Source organism: Felis catus, chromosome E1, assembly GCF_018350175.1.
Source record: "Felis catus isolate Fca126 chromosome E1, F.catus_Fca126_mat1.0, whole genome shotgun sequence".
Lineage (NCBI taxonomy): Eukaryota > Metazoa > Chordata > Mammalia > Carnivora > Felidae > Felis > Felis catus.
The window spans coordinates 22,873,172-22,899,236 of NC_058381.1; the positions used below are offsets into that span (position 1 = coordinate 22,873,172).

Here is a 26,065-nt window from a genome sequence, read left to right on the forward strand (position 1 = left end):
AATCTTCAGTAAATGCTAAGAATAAATCACATTCTGCCCTCGCCCACCTCCTACCCAAAAACAAACAAGCAAACATGCAAGCTTGCTAGAGGAGCAACATTTCATCAAAGCACGACTCCCTTTTCCCAGACCTTCCAGAAGCTTCCAGAGTGTAGGACGGGGAGGGGCCAGTAGAAAGGAAGATGCCGTGCTGTGGCAATTATGACCCCAAAGTGGGCGGAAGCTGAGGTCTTTTGCAGGAAAAGCTGAGGAGACCTGGATAATGTGGAGACCAAAGGGGATGGATGGAAAGGAAGGATCCAGTTATACAGCAGTGAAATGAATGATCTAGATACGTGGATACATCTTTAAAATGAAATGTTAAGGAGTTGGAAGCAAGTTCTGCAGAATATATACAATATGCTACTATCTGCACGTGCTCGCTGTGTGAAACAATTTCACGTATGAGTGACATATGCACATGTAATAAAAGTACAGAGAATTGTATGAGTGTAGTAACTTCAAATCTAGAAAATCATCTTGGGTATCAGGTGAGTAGGGGACAGGTGGGATGAGGGAATGAGCAAGAGGTACACAAAACTATTGCTGATGGTTTCTCATTTAGCTGGGTGGTGAATCCATGTGTGTTCAATGTATTATTATTTTCGTACTTTCCATACACCTTAGATATTTGACAATACGTTTAAAAATCAAAAAGCAGAACCCCAGAGATGACTACAGGTGGTGTCCTCTAGACTGTTCTCCTCGCTTTGGTTTTCTGGTAACTGGTCAGCATCCTTGTCTCCCTGGCCTGCCCCAGGTTCTACAGAGTCTCCTGCCAGGAGTGACCACATCCTTTCTGAGCATGGATTTGTTTGTTTGTTTTCGGTTTATTTATTTAGTTTAATAATCTACAATTATAAATTATAAAGTCCCAATGTGGGACTCAATCCCATGACCCTAAGATCAAGAGTCTCATGCTCCTCCCACTGAGCCAGCCAGGCGCCCCCGCTGCACGGATTTGAACGCGCTTGGGCAATGAGGCAGACTCATCAGAAACCTGTAGTCCTACATTGACATTTTTCCAGCCCATTAGCTCAAAGCTGCGGACTCTCCCCGTGCCCAAGGGTCTGGTTGGAGCTCATCCCTGCACCGGTCTTGAGAAGTGAGCGCGACAGCGAGCGCCCAAGGGGCCAGACTGCCACAGACCAGACCCTGCCTGCCCCAGGCACCATAGTTGGCCTCAGTTTCCTTAGCCCCACATCCACTGAGACCTGGAGCTCCCGGGGAGAAGGTAGGAGAGTGTTTGCTGGAAGGACTCCAGCGGTCCTTTGGGCTGGACTCGGGAGGTGGAAGTGAGGAGATGGGGAAACAAACATCTGTTTACCAGAAATTTAAGAGGCCCGAGGAAGACAGAAGGAGGTCACTCAGGAGAGGGGCAGTTGGGAGTCAAGACGGAACTGAATGCTCCAGGGGCCCCCAAATGCTACTTACGCCCCTGGGGGCGCGGGCTCGGATCAGTTCCCAGGCAGCTGACTCCTCGTCCCCTTCCCCCGGCTGCGCCGTTCCTTGGATGCCCCGAAGGGCGGTGCGCGCGGCCGGGTCCCGTTCCCCCCGGGAGCGCGGCACGGAGCCAGACCCTTCGTGAGAGCGCCCAGAACATGTTCGTAATAAAATTAGGATGAACGCCCTGAAAACTGACGGTGTCGCGTAAGACCTGGGTGTGAAGTCTGCAGGAGCAGACGAATCCAAAAGACAATTTCTGTTTTCTTTCACCAAAATGCCATCGCCGGAGCCCTCCGGGGTCCCCCCAAACGGCGACACCCGCGGCCAGTCTCGGGGTCCGGTCATCACCCCTTTACAAATTAAAACACCAGCAAAAGGAGGCCGAATGCAACTTCTCGCCTTGGGGCGGGGGCGAGGGCGGGGACGGGGCGGGGGAAGCGAGAAAGCGGAAGCTTAATTTTCTGTTTCCCGCTAAACCACCTCCTCAGTACCCTAGGACAGAGCTCGAGGCTGGTCGGGGCTAGTCGAGCTGGAATACTGGGGCTGCAGGCCTTTCGAGGAAACACCTGCGGAGCGCGCCGCCAGAGCCTGAGAGGTAGGGGGGAAGGGCTGGAGCGGGGTGGGGGAGGACTGGAGGGAGCGAGGTTGTTCCCGAAACTCCGTCCCTGTTGGCGGGGGGGGGGGGGGACCTGCCAGCTTCAAAAAATTAATCAGAAAACAGAGAAGCAACAAAAAAGATCCCCTTCTCCCTCCCCCCAAACCCCACGTGTATCCACCAAAAGTAACCAAGGTTGTTGTCCTTGCAGAACTGGGTTCCCAGGTACACAGAATTGGGACTGTTGGTTTGTCCCACTCTCTCCCGCGCGGGGCCCCTCCCCGTGAGGTATCGCCTAGTTCCCCTGGTGTAAAGCGGGCGCCTTGCAGTCAAAATCCTGGTTGCGGACTTGGGAGGTTCCGTCGCATTCTGCCGGAGGGAGGCGCTCTGCAGAGGAGAAACCTTGGCGGGTAAGGCGTCTCCCGCGCTCCTTTGCACAAATCCTGCAAGAGCTGGGCTTCTTTCCCTCCCCAGGTCTGCGCCCGTCTCCCGAGCTCCCCTGCGCTCCTTTCCCGCTCGGGAGCTTTTGCCCTGCAGTCGGTAGCAACTTCCAACGACAGGCGCACAGTGAGAGATCGGGGAGCCGGGAGGCTGGGAACGCCGAGCGAACAGGGGAGGAGCGGGAGGCGCGCAGCGTCACAGCCTAGGTCTTACCACGCTGAGCTTGATAAAATTTCCCACTGTTCAGGAGCACGAAGAACTTTAGAGGTAAGAACCACATCAGTTACCGGGGCTCCTGAAAGTGAAGCCAGCGAGGTTGTGGCCCGGGGACAAGATAGGGTCAGTGTTCATTGTATTACAAGAAGCTTCGTTCCCAGGATGCCTGTAAGCCCCTGGCTTGCAAGGTCAGTCTTCAAACAGTAACGGCGTGGGGCAGGGTAGGAGGACTCCCAGGGCAGTCCACAAAGCCCTGTATCCCCCAAAAAGTGGCTAAAAGAACTCCCGTGGATTCTGTCCAGAGAGGCTAAGCTGCGGTGAATGACTCCATTCCCCGTTTGCACATGACTGTCATAGGACGCAGAAGGGACTCCTTGCAGTGGAGTGCCTAAGAGAGGGGGATGCCTAACGGTGCCCCCCCGCCCACTGATGGCAGATCTCAGAGCGAAGCCTCTACAAGGAGATGGCGGTTCTGGCTAATGTTGGCGAGGCTATGGCTGCCTTGAAAAGAGAAACTGGTTCCTCTTCAGCCTGCAGGGGGCAGAGGTGAGAGCTCCTATGGCCAGATGAGCCGCTAAGCGTGATAACGTCCTGTGTCAGAAGTGTTCCTTAAAATGTCACAAGACTCTTCTTTTGTTTAAAGAAGAAGATGAAAAATCACTTTAAAAAATTAGAAGAAAAAAAAAGGGGACACCTGGGTGGCTCAGTCGCTTGAGCATCCGATTTTGGCCCACGTCATGATCTCACGGTTGGTGGGTTCGGGTCCTGCATCGGACTCTGTGCTGACAGCTCAGAGCCTGGAGCCTGCTTCAGATTCTGTGTCTCCCTCTCTCTGGTCACGCTCTGTCTCTCTCCCTCTCAAAAATAAATAAACATTTTAAAAAATTTAAAAAAAGAAAATGGACAATCACAAGTTTTAGTACCTTTTGCGAATCAAAGAAGAGTGAAATGTGATGATAGCCTCCTTGTCGGAATACGAAATGCACAGGTGTTTATGCCTACCAGAAAACAGAAATGGGGCACCTGGGTGGTTCAGTTGGTTAAGCCAACAATCCTTGATTTCGGCTCAGGTCATGATCCCAGGGTTGTGGAATCCAGCCCTGCAGCTGGCTCAGTGCTGAGCCTGGAACCTGATTGAAATTCTCTCTCTGCCCCTCTCCCCCGTGTGCTTTCTCTCTCTAAAATAAAATAAAATAAAATAAAATAAAATAAAATAAAATAAAACTAAACTTAAAAAAAGAAAGAAAGAAAGAAAAAAAGAAAACAGTAATCAATTGCAGTATTATTGTCATAGCAACAGGACGTTAAGTGTACAACCATTCATAGTTATAGTATCCCTCAAGGCTAATGCACATGATCACAGGCCAGAGCAACAGTCTCTGAAGACCAGGTGTCTTAAGAGGATTCCTTTGCTAGGGGAAAAAAAAAATCAAGGGGAATTTCATGAAATGGAATACTTCCTGCTTTTATGCACCCGTAATGGAAGGGACAGCATTTTCTCTTATTTTGCTGAGGTAATTTTCACTGGCAATTAGGAGTGCCTGCTGTTTTCCGTGCCAAACACTAGATTTCCACTGAGAAGGGAGTTGGCAGGCCTGAAAAGTGTAAATTCACAATTTGCAAGGGAAAAGACAGGGTGGGGTGGTGGTTACTAGCAAATGAATATGGGGCATGCCAAGGTGTCCTTTTGGAGTATGCACGATTTGGGGCTTCAATACCCTAGTCCTATCAAAGGTTTAGTTTCTATGAAAAAATATTAGTAATAACAGGCACATCAATTTCTACTGGTTTTTGAGCTAAGTATATTATAACAAAATATGTTTTACTTTGTTTTCACCATCATTCATACATGTAATTTTTTTAAGTTTATTTACTTATTGGAGAGGAGAGAGTGCATGGGGAGGAGCAGAGAGAGAGAGAGAGAGAGAGAGAGAGAGAGAGAATCCCAAGCAGGCTCTGCGCTGACAGGGCACTAACTGATCTCACTAACTGAGAGATCTTGATCTGAGCTGAAATCAAGAGTTGGATATTTAACTGACTGAGCCACCCAGGTGCCCCTCAGATATGTAATTTTTAATAGCTTTATTGGGGTGTTGTTGACACGAAATAAACTACACATATATATTTTTAAGTAAAGCTCTACACCCAACGTGGGGCATGAACTCAGACCCCAAGAACAAAAACATGTTCTACTAATTAAGCAGTCCGGTGCCCCTCAACTGCACATATTTAAAGTGTACAAGCTGGGGCACCTGGGTGGTTCAGTCAGTTAAACATCTGACTCTTGATTTCAGCTCAGGTCACGATCTCACAGTTGGTGAGTTCTAGCCCCGTGTCGGGCTCTGGGTGACAGCATGGAACGTGCTTGGGATTCTCTCTCTCTCTCCCTCCTCCTCTCTCCCTCTCGCCCCCTCTCTCTTCCCCTCCCCCACTGTTATGAACATTCAGCACAGGACTTTGTATGGAAATATGTTTTCATTTTTCATGGGTAAATACTTAGGTGTGAAATGGCTGAGTCATATGGCAAGTGTGTGAAACTATCAAAGTCTTTCCTAAAATGGTTGTATTTATGTTCCCGCCAGGAGTGTGCGAGAGTTCCCTTTTCTCCATATGCTTGCCGACACCTTGTATGGTTAGTCATTTTAGCTATTCTGATAAGTGAGTAGTGCTATCTCAGTGGAGTTTTATTTGCCATTTCCTAATAACTGATGATGTTGAACAATATTTCATGTACTTATTTGCTCTTCATATATCTTCTTTGGTGAAATATCTGCTCAAATCTTTTATCCATCAAAAAAATTAAAAAAAATTTTTTAATGTTTTTATTTTATTTTTGAGAGAGAGAGACAGAGTGCAAGTCGGGGAGGGGCAGAGAGCGAGGGAAACAGAATGTGAAGCAGGCTCCAAGCTCTGAGCTGTCAATGCAGAGCCTGACGCGGGGCTTGAACTATTGGACTGCGAAATCATGACCTGAGCCCAAGTTGGATGCCCAACCTACTGAGCCACTCAGGTGCCCCTAAAAAAATGTTTTTAAATGTTTATTTCTTTTTGAGAGAGAGAGCGAGGGAGGGGTAGAGAGAATCCCAAGCAGGCTCTGCTCTAAGAGCTGCAAGCCCGGTAAGGGGCTCAAACTTACAAATGGTGAGATCGTGACCTGACCTGAGACCAAGAGTTGGATGCTTAACCAACTGAGCTACCCAGGCACCCCATTGTGCTTTAAAAAATTTTTTTAATATAATTTATTTTCAAGTTAGCTAACATACAGTATATACAGTGTGCTCTTGGTTTCAGGGGTAGATTCCCGTAATTTGTTACTTATATACAAAACCCAGTGCTCATCCTAACAAGTGCCTATCTCAATGCCCATCATCCATTTTCTCCTCTCCCCCGCCACCCCCATTAATCCTCCATTTGTTCTCTGTATTGGGTTTGCTTCCCTCTGTTTGAAATTATTTTCCCCCTTCCGTTCCCCCATGGCCTTCTGTTAAGTTTCTCAAGTTCCACATATGAGTGAAAACATATGATATCTGTCTTTCTCTGACTGACTTACTTCACTTAGCATAATACCCTCCAGTCCCATCCACGTTGTTGCATCCATTCTCCATTTTTAAATCGGGTTGTTTTCTTATTATTGCCTTTCAAGAATTCTGTATCTAATCTAGATACAAGTGATCAGATATATCATTTGGAAATATTTTCTCCTGGTCAGGGGCTTGTATTTTCATTCTCTTAACAGGTGTCTTGCAAAAAGGTGTTCTTGAAGTCCAACATATTCATTTTTTCTTTTATGTACTGTACATTTAGTGACATCTCTAAAAAAATGTCTGCCAAGCCCAAGGTAAAAATATTTTCTCCGATGTTGTCCTCCAGAGGTTTTGAGGTCAAGAGACTGAACATACAAATGGACACTGGCCAGACCATATATGAACACAGAACTCTTGACCCGCAATACTGGAGCAACAACCTCCAGAAGCTAAACCACAGCCCATGCAGCGAAAGTGCTCAGGACTTGGTTAACAACTCCCAGATTCCCTGGTGTGTGGCCCCACTTCTAACTCAGAAGGAACCAAAGAAAGCTAAACAGGCTTCTAAACCAGTCACACAAGATGTGCCATTTCTAGTAAGCTCACTTCCAGCTTCCCTAGAAAAACAACTTAAAATCAGGGCTTACCCGGGCGAGTGCCTCCCCCCTCCTCTCTCACTATAAAGCTTCCCCAGTCCCCTGCCTGCCTCTGAGTCTCTGCCATCGCAAGTGGCTGACTCCCTTGTCACAGTGCACTCTGAATAAATAGCCTCTCATTATTCCCATTTGGGCAGTCTTCATTTATTTACACATAGTTTCACGTTTTACATTTAGACCTGTGACACATTTTAAATAAATTTTTGTAAACGGCACCAAATATGAATTGAGGTTCATTTCTGTTGTATGCGGATATCCAATTGTTCCAGTCCTCTTTGTTGAAAAAGTAATTACACTTTCTCCACTCGGCATCTTTGTTGTCCGTATATATGTGGGTCTATTTCCAGACCCTTTCTTCCCTGAATCTGTTTGTCTTTATACTGGTTCCACACTGTCTTGTTTACTATAACTGTATTATAAGGCTTGAAATCATTTAATGTTAGTGTTTCCATTTTATTCTTCTTTTAGAGAGATTTAAGTTTAAAATATCTTACGTATTTCCAGTGTTCTTTCTTGCTTCGTGTATATTCATTTTCCAACTAGTATCATTTTCCTGCTGCCTGAAGGCTGGCTTTTGCATTTCTTACATTGGAGTTCTACTACAAATAAATCCTTTCAGCTTTTATCAGTTTGAGAAAGTTTTTATATCACCTTCTTTTTTGATTAATTTTTAAAATTGAAGTGAAACTCATATAATAAAAATTAATCATTTATTTTATATTTTCTTTAAAATTTTAATGTTTATTTATTTTTGAGAGACAGAGCATGAGCGGGGGGAGGGGCAGAGTGAGAGGGGGGACACAGAATCCAAAGCAGGGTCTAGGCTCTGAGCTCTTAGCACAGAGCCCGATGTGGGGCTTGAACTCACAAACTGCAAGATCATGACCTGAGCTGAAGTCAGATGCTTAACCGACTAGGCCACCCAGGTGCCCTAGAATTAATCATTTTAAAGTGAACAAATCAGCAGCATTTAGGACATTCACAGTATTGTACAACCACCACCTCCGTCGACCTTCCAAATATTTTCATCACACCCAGATAAAACCTCATTGAACGACTATGCACCAGCTCCCTCTTCCTCTAGCACTTGGCAATCAACCCTCTTTCTGTTTCAATGACTTTATCCACTCTGTGTATTTCTCATAAGTGAAATTTTACAATATGTGACTGTCTTAGTTCAGGCTGCTATGACAAAAATACCATAGACTGGGTGGCTTAAACAGTGAATATGTATTCATCACAATTCTGGAGGCTAGGAAGTCCAAGATCAAGGTATCGGCTGATCTGGTCTGGTGAGGAAAATTCCTGGTTTGCAGATAACTGCCATGGTGGAGAGAGCAGAGAGAGAGGAAGCAAGCTCTCTTGTACTTCTTATCATGGCACTAGACTCATCATCAGGGTTCCACCCTCATGGCCTAATTACCTGCACAGAGTTCACAGCAGCTAAGACCATCCCCATGGGGATTAGGGTTTCAACATATGAATTCTGGGGGGCATATAAATATTCGGTCCATAGAGTGACCTTTTGTGTCTTGCTTCTTTCACTTAGGATAATGTTTTCAAGGTTCTCCCATGTTGAAGCATGTGTCAGTACTTAACTCCTTTTTATGGCTGAATACTGTTCTATTGTATGGTTTGTAGCACATTTTGTTTATCCATTCATGTGTTGATGGCCATTTGAGTTGTTTCCACCTTTTGGCCTTTGTGAATAGTTCTGGTATGAACATTTATGACTTATTTGAGCCTAAAGGATTTGCTGGATCAGATGCTAATTCTATGTTTAACTTTTGTTGTTTTTGTTGTTTTAGAGAGAGAGGGTGAATGGGGGAGGGGCAGAGTGAGATAGATAGATGATAGATAGATAAAAGGAAGGAAGGAAGGAAGGAAGGAAGGAAGGAAGGAAGGAAGGAAGGAAGGAAGGAAGGAAAGATAGATAGATAGATAGATAGATAGATAGATAGATAGATAGATAGATATGTAGAGAATCTTAACCTCGATCCCCTGACCCTGGGATCATGACCTGAGCTGAAATCAAGAGTTGGACACTCAATCAACTGAGCCACGCAGGTGCCTCTACATTTAACTTTTTGAAGACTCTTCAAACTGCTTTTCACAATGACTGCTTCCTTTTTACATTCCAGCAGCAGTGTTATGTGATTCCTGTTTCTCTACCTCCTCACCAATACTTGTTATTTTCCTTCTATCATCATCGTCATCATCATCATCATCACCATCCTGATAGGTGTGAAGTGGTATCTCATTGTGGTTTGGGTTTGTGTGTGCCTAATGACTAATGGTGTTGAGCATCTTTTCATATGCTTATTGGCAATTTGTAAATCTTCTTTGGAGAAACATCTATTCAAGTCCTTTGTCCATTTAAAAAATTGGATTGTTTGTCTTTTTGTTGTTAACTTAATTTGTGAAAAACATTTTCACTGGGTATAGAACTCTAGGTTCATAGTTTGTTTTTCTTTCACTGGTTTAAAGACGTTTATCCATTATCTTGTTTTGTTTCTGAAAAAGAACAAAACAAAACAACAACAACAAAAAATCCTAATGTCATCCTTTGTCCTTCTGTGTGTGTAATGTATCTTTTTCCTCTGGTTGCTTTTAAGATTTTTCTCGTAATCATTGGTTTTGGTCAATTAAATGAAGATGCACTTTGGTATTGTTTTCTTTGTATTTTTAGTGCTTGGAGCTTGTTGAATATTGTGGATCTTGATCTTAATTTTTTACAAGTTACACCAAATTTGGAAAATTTTCAGACATTTTTTCTTTTAAAATGTTTTTCTTATTTTAGAGAGGAGAATGATCTAGTCCCTGGTACTCTGTTCTGTCTGGGAGTGGGAGTCTCATGTGTGTAGTTTTGAGAGTCATAGTTTCATAAGACATAATAAGAAAATCAGTGGCCTCTTACCCTCTACTCTGCCCCCTTTTTCTGCTCTCTAGACATCCTCTTGCCTCTTTGGCTTTTTTGTTCAGGATTACTTATATATTTCTAAACAACATGCTTATGTTTACACACCTCCCCCCCCCCCTTAAATGCTGTCTGTTTCTGGAGATAATGACCTCCCTCCTCCACATTTCACAACCCTTTTTCTCCCTACATCCTGCCAGTATGATTACGTCATCATTTCCGGTCAGAACAATATTCAGAGTTGATAATATTATGACTGTCATTTTGTTTATAGCTATGCCATGTAATCAGTTACAGGTATGGTTTTTGATACTATTTTTCATTTTGTTCTTAGAGTTATTGTCTTATATTTGTATTTACATGTTTTCCCAAGTCCCTATTACTAATTCAGCCCCAAACTCTCTACCTCTTCGGCTGACTAACACATGAAGCATCCCATTGGTTGTATAGTGTCCATCCACTGAAGCCTGAAGGCATCTTGTTCCCATTTTGGATAGTGATCCTCTAGGCCTGCCCCACAGCTGTCGTTCTGGGCTCCCATCCAGAGGATTGTGTTGGCTTCTTTTTTTTTAATTTAAATTTTAGTTAGCATACAGTGCAATATTGGTTTCAGGGGTAGAATTCATCACTTACATACAACATGCAGTGCTCATCACAGGTGCCCTGCTTAATCTCCATCACCCATCTAGCCCATCTCCTACTCATCTGCCTCCATCAACCCTCAGTTTGTTCTCTACAGTTAAGGGTCTCTTGTGGTTTGTTTCTCTCTCTTCTCTTCCCCTCCTTCCCATATGTTCTTCTGTTTTTTTCCTTAAATTCCACATCTGAGGGAAATCATAGGTATTTGTCTTTCAATGATTGACTTATTTCACTTAGCGTAATACATTCTAGCTCCATCTACGACATTGCAAATGGCAAGAGTTCATTCTTTTTGATGGCTGAGTAATATTCCATTACATATATGTATACATGTACATATATATTTAAATTTTTTTTTACTGTTTATTCATTTTTTTTGATAGAGACAGAGAGTGAGTGGGGGAGGGGAAGAGAGAGAGGGAGACAGAATCTGAAGCAAGCTCCAGGCTCTGAACTAACAGCACAGAGCCCAACATGGGGCTTGAACTCATGGACCATGAGATCATGACCTGAGCTGAAGTCGGACACAACCGACTGAGCCACCCAGGCGCCCCTATATATATATATATATCTTCTTAATCCGTTCATCAGCCGATGGACATTTGGGCTCTCTCCATAGTTTGGCTATTGTTGATCATGTTGCTATAAACATTGGGGTGCATGTAGCCCTTCAAATCTGTATTTTTGTATCCTTTGGGTAAATACCTAATAGTGCAATTGCTGGATCATAGGGTAGTTCTATATTTTGTTTCTTGAGGAAACTCCCTACTGTTCTCCAGTGTGGCTGCACTAGTTTGCATTGCTACCAACAGTGCAAGAGGGTTCCCCTTTCTCCACATCCTCGCCAACACCTGTTGTATCTTGTTAATTTTAGTCATTCTGACAGGAGTGAGTTGCTATCTCATCATGGTTTTGATTTGTATTTCCCTGATGATGTTTCCCTGATGATGAGTGATGTTGAGCATCTTTTCATGTGTCTGTTAGCCATCTGTGTGTCTTCTTTGGAAAAAGGTCTATTCATGTCTTCTGCCCATTTCTTAACTGGGGTTGTTTATATTTTGGGGGTTGGGTTTGATAAGTTCTTTACAGATTTTGAGTACTAACCGTTTATCAGGTATGTCATTTGTAAATTTCTTATCCCATTTGGTAGGCTGCCTTTTAGTTTTGTTGATTGTTTCCTTCGCTGTGCAGAAGCTTTTTATCTTGGTGAAATCCTGATAGTTCATATTTGGTTTTGTTGCCCTTATCTCCAGCAATGTGTCTAGTAAGAAGATGCTACAGTTGTGGTCAAAGACGTTGCTGCCTGTGTTCTCCTCTAGAATTTTTATGTTTTCCTGTTTCACATTTAGGACTTTCATCCATTTTTAATTTATTTTTGTTTATGGTGTAAGAAGTTTCATTCTGCTGCATGCTGCCATCCAATTTTCCCAGCACCATTTGTTGAAGAGATTGTCTTTTTTTTCCATTGGATATTCTTTCCTGCTTTCTCGAAGGTGAGTTGACCATATAGTTGTGGGTTCATTTCTGGGTTTTCTATTCTGTTCCATTAATCTATGTGTCTGTTTTTGTGCCAGTACCATACTGTCTTGATGACTATAGCTTTGCAGTACAGCTTGAAATCCAGAATCGTGATACCTCCAGCTTTAATTTTCTTTTTCAGGATTGCTTTGGCTATTTGGGGTCTTTTGTGGTTCCATACAAATTTTAGGACTTTTTGTTCTAGCTCTATGAAAAATGCTGTTGGTATTTGGATAGGGACTACATTAAATGTGTAGATTACTTTGGGTAGTATAGACATTTTCACAATGTTTGTTCTTCCAATCCATGAGCATGGATTACTTTTCCATTTCTTTGTGTCCCCTTCACATTCTTTCATTAGTGTTCTATAGTTTTCAGAGTATGGATTGTGTTTTCTTCTCTCTCTCGGGTTCTGTCTTTGGTTTCCTGCAACCTGTTTTTAAGGAAGGAAGCTGGATGAGGAGATAGCAGGACATCTTGGTTCACAAAGAACTGTCTTTTGATGGAGACCTGTGTAATTATGTGTGAGTTGGTCTAGTCACTCCTTCTTTTTACTCAACTGCTACCAAAGAGTTAAAGATAAGCAGCTGCAGAAATGTTCATCCCTCACACTGCCCTTCCACCATGAGGTGTGGTTGTCAAGATGGTGTGTGCACACTTTCACTCAGCTTTACCTCTTCTGAGATTCCCTGTTGTCACTTAAAGTTTAGGAAATGCCAAAAGCCCACCTCAACCTGCCAGCTGGGTTGATCCAAACAGTCAATAATTTGTCCGTTTCTAATAAATTATGTATGTGTGTATATATGTCTATACTTACATATATGTATATACTTACACATGTATATACTTACATATGTATATACTTATATATGTATATGTATATACTTACATATATGTAAAACTTACATATACATATGTAAGTTTTCATGAGATGAGAACTTCTTGAACGAGGGAAAGCTTAAAGATCTGTTCCATAGCAACAATCCAAGAATAGCCCAGTCTCAGTGAGAGGAGAAGGAGCACCAAGAAAATCAATACACATCAGCACACCCCGGGGACACCACTGACAGTGAAAACTTTCTGGTTGCATTGCAGCCCCCGTCCTCATGTATCTTTGCACAATTTCTACTTTTCTGCAGGTGATCTGGGAGACTTTGCCACTCAGAGATTATGGCACAAACAGTTACTAAAATCACAGCATCAAAATAGGCTCTTGATCATTTCTCAGTGGCAGTGGGCTTCCAGTAGACTTAGCTCCTCCCCTTGGCCTCTGCACTTCTTTCATGCACGAAAGTGGCTTCAAACTCTGTGTGCATAAATGAGGTGACCAACTTCAGAAGAGTGGCCTCAAAGTGTCAGTTTTCCCACCTCACCTATGCTTGTCCTCTTCTAATCGTTCTGTCTTCCTGTTTCTTATATTTCAGGGTAGGAAAAGGACCTGTGCTGAGAAGATGAGTCTCAAGGTTGATTTGGAAACAAACTTTGCCGAATGTGTCTTAAATGCAGGAAAGATCATCCTTGGGGATACACAAAGGAAAGAAATGAATCCTGAATTGCGGAAAAAACAGAGGGAAAACATCTTGAAAGCAATATGTGCTCTGCTGAATTCTGGTGGCGGAGTGGTCAAAGCTGAGATTGAGAACAAAGACTACAATTATGAAATCCATGGAGTAGGCCTGACGATGCCTTCAATTTTTAAAGACTATTTAGATGAGATGCAGCAGGGAGAACTCTTTTTGATTTTTGTGAGATCCTGGAACGCAGATGCCTCTGGTGTACGAATCGCTACCTTGTGCTCCAATTTGTACTATAGATACAGAACATCTACTGATGTCATGGATTCTAAGGAAGCATTGGCATTCCTCAAAGGGAAAACTCAGACTCTTAGGAATACTGATTCCAGTTCATTAAGTCCACACAAAGTTCAGGTTGGTGTGCGAAACGAGTATAACATAAGGGCCTCAGCTGCTGCTGTATTCGCTAGAACTCAGCTTCAGTACCTAGAAAAGCTCAACTTTACTAATTCCCTCCACGTTGAATTTAAAATGTTCTCAACAGAGGAGTCACAGTGCTTTCACGAGAGTCTCCCCAGTTGTGTTTCTGCATTTGCAAACACTGAAGGAGGGTATATATTTTTTGGTGTGCATGATGAGACCCGTGAAGTCATTGGATGTGAAAAGGAGAAAATAGATTTTGACATGTTGAAGGCTTGTATTGATTCCTGTATTAGGAATCTCCCTGTCCATCATTTCTGTACACAGAAGCATGAGATAAAATATGCTGTCAAATTCCTTGAAGTACACAATCAGGGGACCCTCCATGGATATGTCTGTGCAGTCAAGGTGGAACAATTTTGCTGTGCAGTGTTTTCCAAGATGCCCAGTTCCTGGCAGGTGCAGGACAATTGTGTGAAACAGCTGGACACGAAGCAATGGATAGCTTGGATGATGGAAGCCGACCCAGGTCAGGGAGCAGAATCCACAATGATTATAATGTTCATTTGGGGGGACAGAAGGGGAGAGGTGAGGAGGGAGGAACTAGGGTATTATTTCAAGATCTAGGCAAAGAAAAGCACTGTCTTAATTGCACATGCCTGATTTGTGATTTCCGATAGATACAGTTGGTAGGTCACTGCACTTCACTCCCTCTGCCTATCTTGAATACTCTGCATTCAGCAAAAAGATGTTGCCCTGGGCTAATAGACCTACTAGAGGTTGGTGCAGGGGGCTGTCTGACCTAGTAATTTTTATTTTCACTCCCTTTCTTGTGTTCATTTTGAAGTCTCTTCTTTACCTTTCTGAATATGAACTCCTTTAATTATTCAGGAAATTCTTTTTCACGTGCACATATGTGTCATCTTTAACCCAACCATCACTTTTCCCTGCCTTTCCGTTCTTGGTCCCTGGAATAAATATTCTCCCTTTCTCATCGCCCCTCTTCCATTCTGAACCCAAACACAACTAGTCCGTGGCTAGCTCTCTCCTTTCCTACTTTTCCTTTTCAAAGTGAACATGTGCTACTCACCAAGAATGATAAGCCAGAGTAGTATTGGTGATGTACATCCCACTTGGAAAAAGAAAGTCCAAGATGAAATGAGACAAAATAAATTAATGGTAACATCTTCAAAAGTCCACAAAAATAAAGAACATTTCAGAGTCTTCTCAGAAATTTGTATCCATTGAACTTTATTCCTTCTTTTTAAAAAATTTTTATTTATTTATTTTGAGAGGGATAGAGAGAGTACATGAGCGGGGGAGAGAGGTGAGGTGGGGGGGGGGGGAGAGAGAGAGAGAAAGAGAGAGAGAGAATCTCAAGCAGGCTCCATGCTCAGTGTGAAGCCTAATGTGGGGCTCAATCTCATGACCATGAGATCATGGCCTGAGTCGAAATCAAGAGTTGGATGCTTAACCAGCTGAGTCACCCAGCACCCCAAACCTTATATACTTTCTAATTGTATTTTTAAAATGTAAGCATTCTAAAAAATAAAACATGAGTTTCAATAGAATACAATTAAATGAAAACTATTGCTCCATGTAGTACCTCACCCTGCCCAAGATATCAATAAACTTTCTTGAGTTGACTCAGAATGTATACACAAGGATCTGTGGGCCAAGGCTTTGGGTTCTAAGACAAAGTGAAAGACTACAACACAGCTTAGCTATAATTTGGAGTCTGCATTTTTGCATATTGAACTGTTACTTCTTACTTCCTAAGATCTTTCCAGATTTTCTGAGATGGTCCTTGCATTGAGTTTGTCATCCACTACACCCCGCAGCAGGACTGTGTGCACCCATAAGAATTTTGAATGTCTGGAAGCACAGCAAAAACGTTACTTTCCAGGTAATTCATGTCTGGTTGCTTTGGAACATGTTGGTTGTTCATTCATATGAAAAAAACCCTGGACTCCTATTTATACTATAGAAAAAAAAATCAATTCCAGAAGGTTTAAGGACTTAAATGTCAGAAACAAACCCTTGAAACTTTAGTAGATGTACACAAATAATTTTTCATCATTGAGGTAGGACAGGATTTCCTACACTAGACCTAAAAATATTAACCTTAAACAAGAAGATTGATAAATTTCACCACACTAAAATTAAGAACTTACGTTACTCAAAAGATACCTTAAAGAGAGTGAAAGAATCCATGACAAACTTGAAGAAGATTATGAAATCCATGCAGTTGACAAAGAACTGGTATCAAGAATATATAAAGAATTTACAAAACTTGTTAAAAGCACAAACCACCTCGTAGACAAATACACAGTGGTTATAAAGATGTATTTCTCCGAAAAGGAAACACGCATGTCCAATAAACTTAGGAAGGGCTGTTCAAGCTATCGGAATGAGTGAAACGCACTTCAAAACCACAAGTAGATACCATCCTACACTATTTAATTGAAATAACAGATGTTGGAGACGTTCTGGGTAATCAGAATCTTTTTTTTTAGCGAGATACAGAAAGAACGTGAGGGGGGAGAAGAGCAAAGGGAGAGAGAGAATCCCAAGCAGGCTCCATGCTCAGCACGTAGCCCAGTGCGGGGCTCAGTCCCACCACCCTGGGATCATGACCCAAGCAGAAATCAAGAGTTGGATGCTCAACCAATTGAGACACTCCAGCCCCCTAATCAGAATTTTTGTACATTGCTGCTATGAATTAAATTGGGTTAGGGGCTCCTGGGTGGCGCAGTCGGTTAAGCGTCCGACTTCAGCCAGGTCATGATCTCGTGGTCCGTGAGTTCGAGCCCCGCGTCAGGCTCTGGGCTGATGGCTCAGAGCCTGGAGCCTGTTTCCCATTCTGTGTCTCCCTCTCTCTCTGCCCCTCCCCCGTTCATGCTCTGTCTCTCTCTGTCCCAAAAATAAATAAACATTGAAAAAAAAATTTTTTTTTAAATAAAAAATAAATTGGGTTAATCCCTTTAGACTAAATTGGTCATTTGGATATTATACCAGTCAGTAACTTTTTCTAGTTTCTAGGGAAGCATGTGTACATATGCATCAAGAGATGTCTAAAATTGGAGAGATCCCCGTGACTGCTCTAGGTTACTATTCGTATTGTAGTATATTCACCTAGTGGAATACTATTAAGCAGTGAAAATGAATGTACTACAAATATATGCAAGCATAAGGCTGAATCTGAGTGACATAAGTATGTCTTGTCATGACTTTACTCATAGATTTACCCAATTCTTTTATTGATTGTGTAGTGTTTCCTAGTATTCCTAAACATAGATGTTACTAATTTTAGCTGCTTTTATTGTAAAATATACTCTACGTACAGAAAGTACGTTGGGTGTAGAGATTACTTAACTAAATTTAAACTTTAAAAAAGAATAATTAGTACGCAGCAAAACCTGTGTAACCACCACCTAGGTCAAAAAATAGAACTTTGCAAACTACCCTGCTACCACTTCTTTAACCAGTCCTTTCTTTGATGGAATTTTATATGACACCTAATTTTTTTCTATTTTCAACAATGCTACAATATACATTTTTCTAAAAATGCCTTGAGATGTTCCTTAAAGATAAATTCCAAGTAGTAACAATTGCTGGTACCCTTCGGTGAACGTTGCCAAATCGTAATTCAAAACATAGACCAGAATCCACCAAATGGTATTATCATGGCATTTCTCTTCTAGAAGAAGCTTGGAATCATTTTGTTCCACCTAAAAGAAAAGGACACGTGGAGATTATTTTGATGGCAACCACATGAAATTGATAAATGACTTTGGGAAGAATTGTCATTTTTACAACAGTGAATTTCCTCATAGGTGAACATGGGATGTTTGGCCATTTATTAAAGTCTTCTTTTACTATATTTCATCAAACCCAAGGAAACAATATTGTATTATTATTTTATTTACCACGAATAAAGAAAATATTGCCAATTAAATTAGAAGATGTATCTTGATTTCAGAGATATTAAAGTACACTTATAATCAGTGAAATAGGTTACATCTCTTGATTGTTTCGGTTTTATCTGTATTGTTGCTATATATGTCAAATTTTATTCCTAGAATGATAAGTCAGCCAGAGAAAGACAAATACCATATGACTTCACTCCTATGTGGAATTTAAGCAAGAAAGCAAACGAAAAAAAAAGAGGCAAGCCAAAAAACAGACTCTTAACTATAGAGAAAAACTGGCGACTATGAGAGGGAAGGGGTGGGGGGTGGGTGGAATAGGTGATGGGCGTTAAGAATCACTTATCATGATGAGCATTGAGTAATGTATAGAATTGCGAAATCACTGTATTGCACACCCGAAACTAGTGTAATACTATATTCTAACTACCCTAGAATTAAAAAGTTTAAATTTATTACTAGAAGGAGATCCTTATATGATAATAATTTCTGATTGTGAATTGCTGGCATTTAGGAAAGCTCTTAGCTTTAAAATATACATTATACCATTTCCAAACATTTTACTTAATAATCGTATTAATGTAAAACCAAAGGTAGTTTTCAACTAACCTTTCCTATGTTTATATGTTATTCCTTTACTTAGTTGAAATCGTTGCTCAATAATTTGTAAATGATGTTAAATTAAAATAGGAGGAGGAGGAGCCCTTAGTTTAGTCCATTGTATAGAAAATAACTTTAGTATTTGTCTGAGCCCAGACCAATGGTACTGGCGTGTCCAGATTACTTCCTGGATACTTGATGTACCACAGGTATCTTAAACTGAACATTTCCAAAATCAGTCTTCCATGCTGACAATCTTCTACTTGTTCTGTATATTCTGAATATTAATCTGTATGAAGTATTCTTTTTCTGCCATTTCTTCCACATTGTGTCTATGAATTGGAGAGTCCATACTCCATCCAGCCAATCACAGAAATCTGGATTCATGCTGTGTCTTCCATCTACCCTGAATTTAAAATTTAAATTTTGTGTTTATTTTTTTCCTGGGGAGAAAGTTCATAGATTTTGTTAGAGTCCCGATTTGGGCTTGTGATGCCAAAAGTTTCAAGAACCCTTTTTATACATATAAAACACCTAAATCTCTTTTATTTATTTATTTTTATTTATTTTTAATTTTTTTTAACGTTTATTTATTTTTGAGACAGAGACAGAGCATGAACGGGGGAGGGTCAGAGAGAGAGGGAGACACAGAATCTGAAACAGGCTCCAGGCTCCGAGCGGTCAGCACAGAGCCCGACGCGGGGCTCGAACTCACGGACTGTGAGATCGTGACCGGAGCCGAAGTCGGCCGCTTAACCGACTGAGCCACCCAGGCGCCCCCTAAATCTCTTTTAAAAAATACTTATAAAAATTAATTTTTAAAATTTACATATATAAAATGGGCTTTTTTCTTAAAGAATTCTAAAGGTTTTTAAAGGTATAGATTCATGTAACCACCACCAGAGTAAAGACACAGAATAGTTCCATCACCCAAAAAAGGCCCCTTCATTCTGCCCCTTTGTGGTCAGAATTCTCCAATCCCTAACCCTTAGCAGCCGTTAATCTATTTTTCATCCCTATAATTTTGCCTTTCACAAAATGTCATGTAGGACACCTCATATAGTTTATAACCAATGATAGGTGTTTTTTCCTGATTTATGGAGACATAATTGGCATATAACATCATCTATGTAAGGTGTACAGCATGGGTTTTTCCCCCTATTTTTAAAACTTTCATTTTTTAAAGTAATCTCTACACCCCACACGAGGCTCAAACTCACACCCCCAAGATCGAGTTGCATGCTCCACCACCTGAGCCAGCTGGGAGCCCCCAAAATGATTTTTTTTCAAACCTGTACATATTACACAATGATGACCACAATAAAGTTAGCTAACATACCCATCACTTCACATAATTACCATACGTGTGTGTGTGTGTGTGTGTGTGTGTGTGTGTGTGTGTGTGTGTGTGTTGAGAACATCTACGTTCTCTCTTAGCAACTTTCACATATATCACACAGTATTGTTAACCCTAGTCAGCGTTGCTAGGTGCTAAGATGGCACCATAAGGCCTTTTTCTCCATCCTCATTTCCTCCTTTGTGCCTTTCACTTTAGACATCACAACACAAACTTCTTGGAGGTGCTTGCATGAGTTTCTTGTCTTGTGCTTTACTCATGAGTCCCCTGTTGCCTAGCTCTCCATTCTCGCATCCTTCAGAGGGCTAACTCACAGCCATCCCTTAAGCAGCTCCGGTGTCTCCTTCTTCAGAAAGACTTCCACATTTTCTTTTTTCCTGAGGGCTCCCTCTCCTTGATGATTGCATAATGCTCTGTGCACTTCTTGCCCATTGCATTTACCACTTTGTATAATTATTGTTTGTCTCTGTTATGCCAGTCACTTATCATCTCCATTGGACTGGGAATTGTTTTATTTCCTATCACTAATGCATCCTTATGCTGACACGTGGTTGGGCCCAAATGTGGATTGAATCTATTACGGATAATGATGATTCTAGCTTGTTTGCAGATTCTCGAATTTATTCCAATTCTTTTCCTGTTTAGTATTACCAGACAGAATGGTGTATACACCAGAAAGCGTCTACAAGGAGCTGTTCTCAACACATAAAGGACTCAAAAACTTAATAAATAAGGAAATGCGCTCTTTCTCTCAAGGAATATTGATATTCTCTCGAAGCTGGGCTGTGGACGTGGGTCTGCAAGAGAAGCAGGGAGTCATCTGCGATGCTCTTCTGCTTTCCCAGAACAACACCCCACGCCTCTACACTATCCTCAGCGAGTGGGACCCAAGCTGGAAGGGCTACTCTAGGAAAGTCGCCCGCGTCTTAAAACAGACGCTGGTGAACACAGGTGGCTACACTGGGAAATTGTGTGTCACTCCCTTGATCTTCCTACTGAATCCTGATAATACAGCAAAGACTCTTCATGATTTGGATTTGCAAATTTACCCCAACTCCTATAACCTTAGGACCACCCAGCACATGGAAGCTCTGTTACGGTCCCTTGTGATAGTCTTGCTCGGATTCCGATCTTTCTTAAGTGAAGAGCTGGGCTCTGAGGTTTTCAGCCTCCTCACAGATAAACAGTATGAGTTGCTTTCAAAGAACATTCGCATGACTAGAGAACTGTTTGTTCATGGCTTACCTGGATCAGGGAAGACCATCCTGGCTCTTAGGATAATGGAGAAGATCAGGAATGTGTTTCACTGTCAACCAGATGATATTCTTTACATCTGTGAAAATCAGCCTCTGAAGAATTTTGTGAGGTATGCAGCCTAACTATAATGATTTTTTAAAAATAATTTTGGCTGGTGTGGTTTTAAGTTCGCATGTGAAAAGTCATATTGTAATGACTAGGTCCAGATGTGTTTAAGAGTATAATTGGATTCCTTTGTTTGAGTGGGGTAACTTGACTGTGTTTCTCTACATTTTCAGCCAGAGACATGTCTGCCAGGCAGTGACCCGGAAAACCTTCATGAAAAATGACTTCCAAAAGATTAAGCACATCATCATTGATGAAGCTCAGAATTTTCGCACTGAGGATGGAGACTGGTATGAGAAGGCAAAAGCCATCACTCAGAGAAAAAAGGATTGCCCAGGAATTCTCTGGATCTTTCTAGACTACTTTCAGACTACCCACTTGAGCTGCAGTGGCCTCCCTGCTCTCACAGCCCAGTATCCAAGAGAAGAGCTCACCAGAGTGATCCGTAATGCAGATCCAATAGCCAAATACCTACAAGAAGTAATGCAGGAGGTCAGAGAAAATCCTCCATGTAACATCCCGCCTGCGTCCCTGGAGATGGTTCATAAAGCTGAATGGGCTCAGGGTATTCCGGGCTACGTGGAGATTATGGAGTACTTGGACATGGAAGATATGGTGGTCCAAGTAGCAAAGAAATGCCACTTTCTCTTTAGGAATGGTTATTCTCCCAAGGACATTGCTGTGCTTTTCAGCAAAGCAAGTGAAGTGGAAATATATAAAGATAAGCTTCTAAGAGCAATGAGGAAAAGAAATACATCTCAGCTCGATGGGGAATCTGATCTTTTAGTACAGATCCAAGATGCATCGGATATCATGGCCAATCACATCGTGTTGGACAGTGTCCGTCGATTTTCAGGCCTGGAAAGAAACATCGTGTTTGGGTTCAACCTAACAGCTGAGCCAGATATTTTCCATAATCTTCTGCTCTGTCTGGCTTCCAGGGCAAAGAAACATCTCTATATTCTGAAGGTTCCTATTTGACAGGAAGATCCCAGGCTAAGAAACAATTAGGTAGCTCTCATCTCTAGTTAACCATGAAACTATTTGATCTAAACATTGAATTATCGAGTATTTTATGAGCACTCACTCTGAGCCATGTACTCTCCTAGGTGCTGGGGATCAGGGGTAGGGTATCAAACTAGGCAGACAAGATTTCTTCTTTAGGGCAGAGGTAAATCACAGACAAGTAAACAAATACAAGTACAAGACATTTCAGATAGGGGCACCTGGTTGGCTCAGTCAGTTAAGTCTCCAACTGTTGATTTTGGCTCAGGTCATGTTGTCATGGTTTGTGAGATGGAGCCCTCCTGTCAGGCTCCATGATGACAGCACAGAGCCTGCTTGGGATTCTCTCTCTCCCTCTCTCTGCCCCTACCTCATGTTCGCTCTCCCCCACTCCTCTCTTTCAAAATAAATAAACAAATATAAAAAAAAGAAATTTCAGATAGTAATTAGGGTCATCAGAATAGTAGAGGGCCCTGAGATGCAGACATGGGGTGTGTGTGTGTGTGTGTGTGTGTGTGTGTGTGTGAACACGTAGGCAGGTATAGAGGGAAGAGCTGGTTATTCATGGTGGCTGAGGAAGCACTCAATGAGGGAAGGAGTCACAGGAATATCTTTGAGCCATATGTGCCAGGCAGACTCAGATATTGTGACTTTTAAAAAAATATTTTCACTATTTTCAATACAGCAATGGTGCAGAAATGCTTGATATCATGTACTGGGAGAGTATGAAGGACACAGAGAGGTCATGTGTCTGGCCTTTTATGGGCCAGGAGTGGTTGTGGAATATTTCAAAATATAAGATCAGAAAGTACAAACTGCAATTTTTTAGAAACCACATTACATGATTCTTTTCCATTAAGTTTTTTTTTAATGTTTATTTATTTTTGAGAGAGAGAGAGAGAGCACAGGCTAGGGGCAGAGAGAGAGCGACACACAGCATCTGAAGCAGGCTCCAGGGTCTGAACTGCCAGCACAGAGCCCAATGCAGGGCTTGAACTAGTGAACTGTGAGATTGTGACCTGAGCTGAGGTCCGCTGCTTAACCGGCTGAGCCAACCAGGCATCCCTATGCCTTTCCATTTTTATTCTGTTAGTGATGGTAGTAATGCTGATCACTATCTTTGAAAACATTTTGTGTACCTTTTGGTTATTTGGGATCTTGAGTCCTTAGCTCTGCTTTAATATTATTCCCGTGGAGAAAATAGGTTACTGCATGAACCTATTCCCCAGGGAGACACAATTCCCCAGGGAGACACATTGTATTTTATTTCTTAATTTTAAAATAAAAGGGCCTTAAGAAGATGAATGTACTGGACTTAAAAGGTCCATTTTGCTTTTAATTTAATCTAATAGCCAATGAAATTATAAAGTAAATATACAGTATCTTTATTCTGCAGAATCTTGAGGATTTCAGCTAGTTTCTCAAAGGCTATTGCTCAAAGGTCTTTGTGTCTTGCATCATATTCCTTCTGCTCAAAGGAATTTCTTTAACATTTTTTATAGTGTAGGTGAGTTATTGATAAATTTGTTCAAATTGTGTACGCATGGAAAAAGTACTTCACCTCTGCTTTTGAAACATAGCTTTGTTGGATAGAGGCCTAGGTTGGTAGTTTTGTCTTTCAGTAACTTACATATATTCCTTCATTGTCTTTCATCTTACATCATTTCCAAAAATACGCTGTAATCCGCATCTTTGTTCCTCTGTACACAATGTGGTATTTTCTCTGACTTCTCTTAAGATTTTCTCTTTAGTCCTGGTTTAAGCAATTTAATTATAATAATGTTTGGTAGTTAATAAATGTCTTGGTGAAGGAGCCAAAATAGCACATGGAAGTTTTTTTGTGTGTCTCACATCCATGAAATACAGCCAGACCAACACTAAACCATCCTGCACACCTAGAAAACTATCCGAGGATTAACACAATAATCTGCACAATCTGAACCACAGAATTCAGCAGGTATGTGGCGCAGAAAGGTGAACTGGGGGAAAGAGAAGCCACGGAGGGCAGGGAGCCACTTTTGCATGCAGAAAGAGGACAGAGATGGGGTGGGAGAAGAATACAGGAAAAGCACTCTCCCCCCCCCCCCCCCCGCCGCCCTGAAAGCAGCTGGAGAGAAAGTGGAAAAGTGGAAACAGCCGCAGGGACTGAACAAAAAAAGGGAGAAAGGAGAAAGGAGAGGGTTTAAATTCTATTAAGATTCTAAAAACAGGGGTAGTGCAGAGCCTGAAACTCTGCCACTCAATACCTGGTGTTGCTGTCATGGGAAGGGCAAATCCCCAGGAGCAGAGAGCAAGGTCCTCAGGGTCATCAGGACTCATGGAGGAGAGGTGGTTCTCCTGATGGAAGGACATATGGTAGATGTAGGGTAGCCAACCCACAGGCAAAGTTCCCAGTGGACCCCAGAGAACAACCACATTCGGTGGTGCTGGAACAAGGACGTTAAATGGCAAGTCTGGTGCCAGATGTGTGTTGTGATGTACCATAACCCCTGAATCGCTGCCACTTCACGATCACGTGAACTTTCTCTGGGGGGGGGGGGGTGGCACCCAGCCACAGTCTCTGGGCATCAGCAGCAGCATGGTCTTGAGAATGTTCCCGGGGACAGGTGGGCACCTGGCCCTTGCTCAGTGAGACCCTCCCCCCAAAGGTCTGAACGGGTCAAGACTGCAGTCCCTCAGAAGTAAGAGGATGGGAAACAGCTGCATCTGAGATAAAACTCAGGATAAAATCCCTCCAAAACTCAGGAGGAATGTGCTGCCTGGCAAGCTGATGGCTTAGTCATGGACAGTAAAAGTGGGGAGCGGATGGAAGCTGGAGACAAAGGAGGGATAAGCGATTGCTGGTCAGAGCACAGAGTTCTAATAGAGACTGGGAAGCTGGGTGATGCCATTTTCACCCCTCCCGTGCATGTGCATACACACCCCTAGACTCCACAACAATCTACCCCAGTAAGCTAAGCAGCACCATCTGGTGGAGAATGGAGCCATTACAGTAAGCCCTGCCCATCTGGGCCAACCTCACTATTCAGGAACACCACAAGTCTCTCCATCCTTTCATTTTATTCTATTTCATTGTATTCATTTTTTTTTTCAAATTTCCAATCATTTTCCTTTTTTCCTTTCTTTTCTCATCTTTCCCTTTTTTCTGCAATCTATCAAGCTCCTTTCAACAACCAAACCAGAACACACCTAGGATATAGCATCCTTTATTTGATTTTTTATGTGTTGTTTTAAATTTTTTAATTTTAATTTTCTTAACTTATTAATTCCTTTTCTTCTTTCAAAATGACAAAATAAAGGAATTCAGCCCAAAAGAAATAACAGGAAGAAATGACAGCCAGGGTCTTAACACAGATACAAGCAAGATGTCTGAACCAGAATTTAGAATTTTAATAATAATACTAGCTGGGGTTGAAAACAGATTAGAATTCCTTTCTGCGGAGATAAAACCTAGTCAGGATGAAATAAAAAATGCTATAACTGAACTGTAATCTCGAATGGATGCCACAGTGGCAAGGACAGATGAGGCAGAGCAGCAAATCCGAGATATAGAGGACAAACTTATGGAGAACAATGAAACATAAAAAAAGAGGGAGACTAAGGCAAAAGAGCACGATTTAGGAATTAGAGAAATCAGCAACTCATTAAAAAGGAACATCATAATCACAGGGGTCCCAGAAGATGAAGAAAGCAAAGGGCGTAGAAGGATTAGGTGAGCAAATCCTAGCAGAAAACTTTCCTAATCTGGGGAAGACACAGACATCAAAATCCAGAAAGCACAGAGGACTCCCATTAGATTCAACAAAAGCTGACCATCAACAAGGCATATCATAGTCAAATTCACAAAATACTCAGGCAAGGAAAGACTCATGAAAGCAGGAAGGGAA

At 42.0% G+C, this 26,065-nt stretch overlaps 1 protein-coding gene across 16 annotated transcripts; it reads left to right on the forward strand.

The window, feature by feature from the left end:
* The first annotated feature begins 1,937 nt into the window (after nt 1-1,937).
* Nucleotides 1,938-22,476, forward strand: LOC101100766 (schlafen family member 5). 16 transcript variants are annotated; one of them, XM_045044532.1, is made up of 8 exons: nt 1,938-2,080; nt 2,292-2,490; nt 3,095-3,283; nt 11,823-11,966; nt 13,416-14,454; nt 15,706-15,831; nt 20,457-21,177; nt 21,347-22,476. In XM_045044532.1, the coding sequence occupies exons 5-8, from the start codon at nt 13,443-13,445 to the stop codon at nt 22,152-22,154; spliced, it is 2,667 nt and encodes an 888-aa protein (XP_044900467.1). In that variant the 5' UTR covers nt 1,938-2,080; nt 2,292-2,490; nt 3,095-3,283; nt 11,823-11,966; nt 13,416-13,442; the 3' UTR covers nt 22,155-22,476. The 16 variants fall into 16 exon arrangements, with proteins under 16 accessions (XP_044900467.1, XP_044900470.1, XP_044900471.1 ...); XM_045044535.1 differs by having other exon boundaries at nt 11,865-11,966; XM_045044536.1 differs by having other exon boundaries at nt 3,174-3,283; nt 11,865-11,966.
* The last annotated feature ends 3,589 nt before the right edge of the window (nt 22,477-26,065 follow it).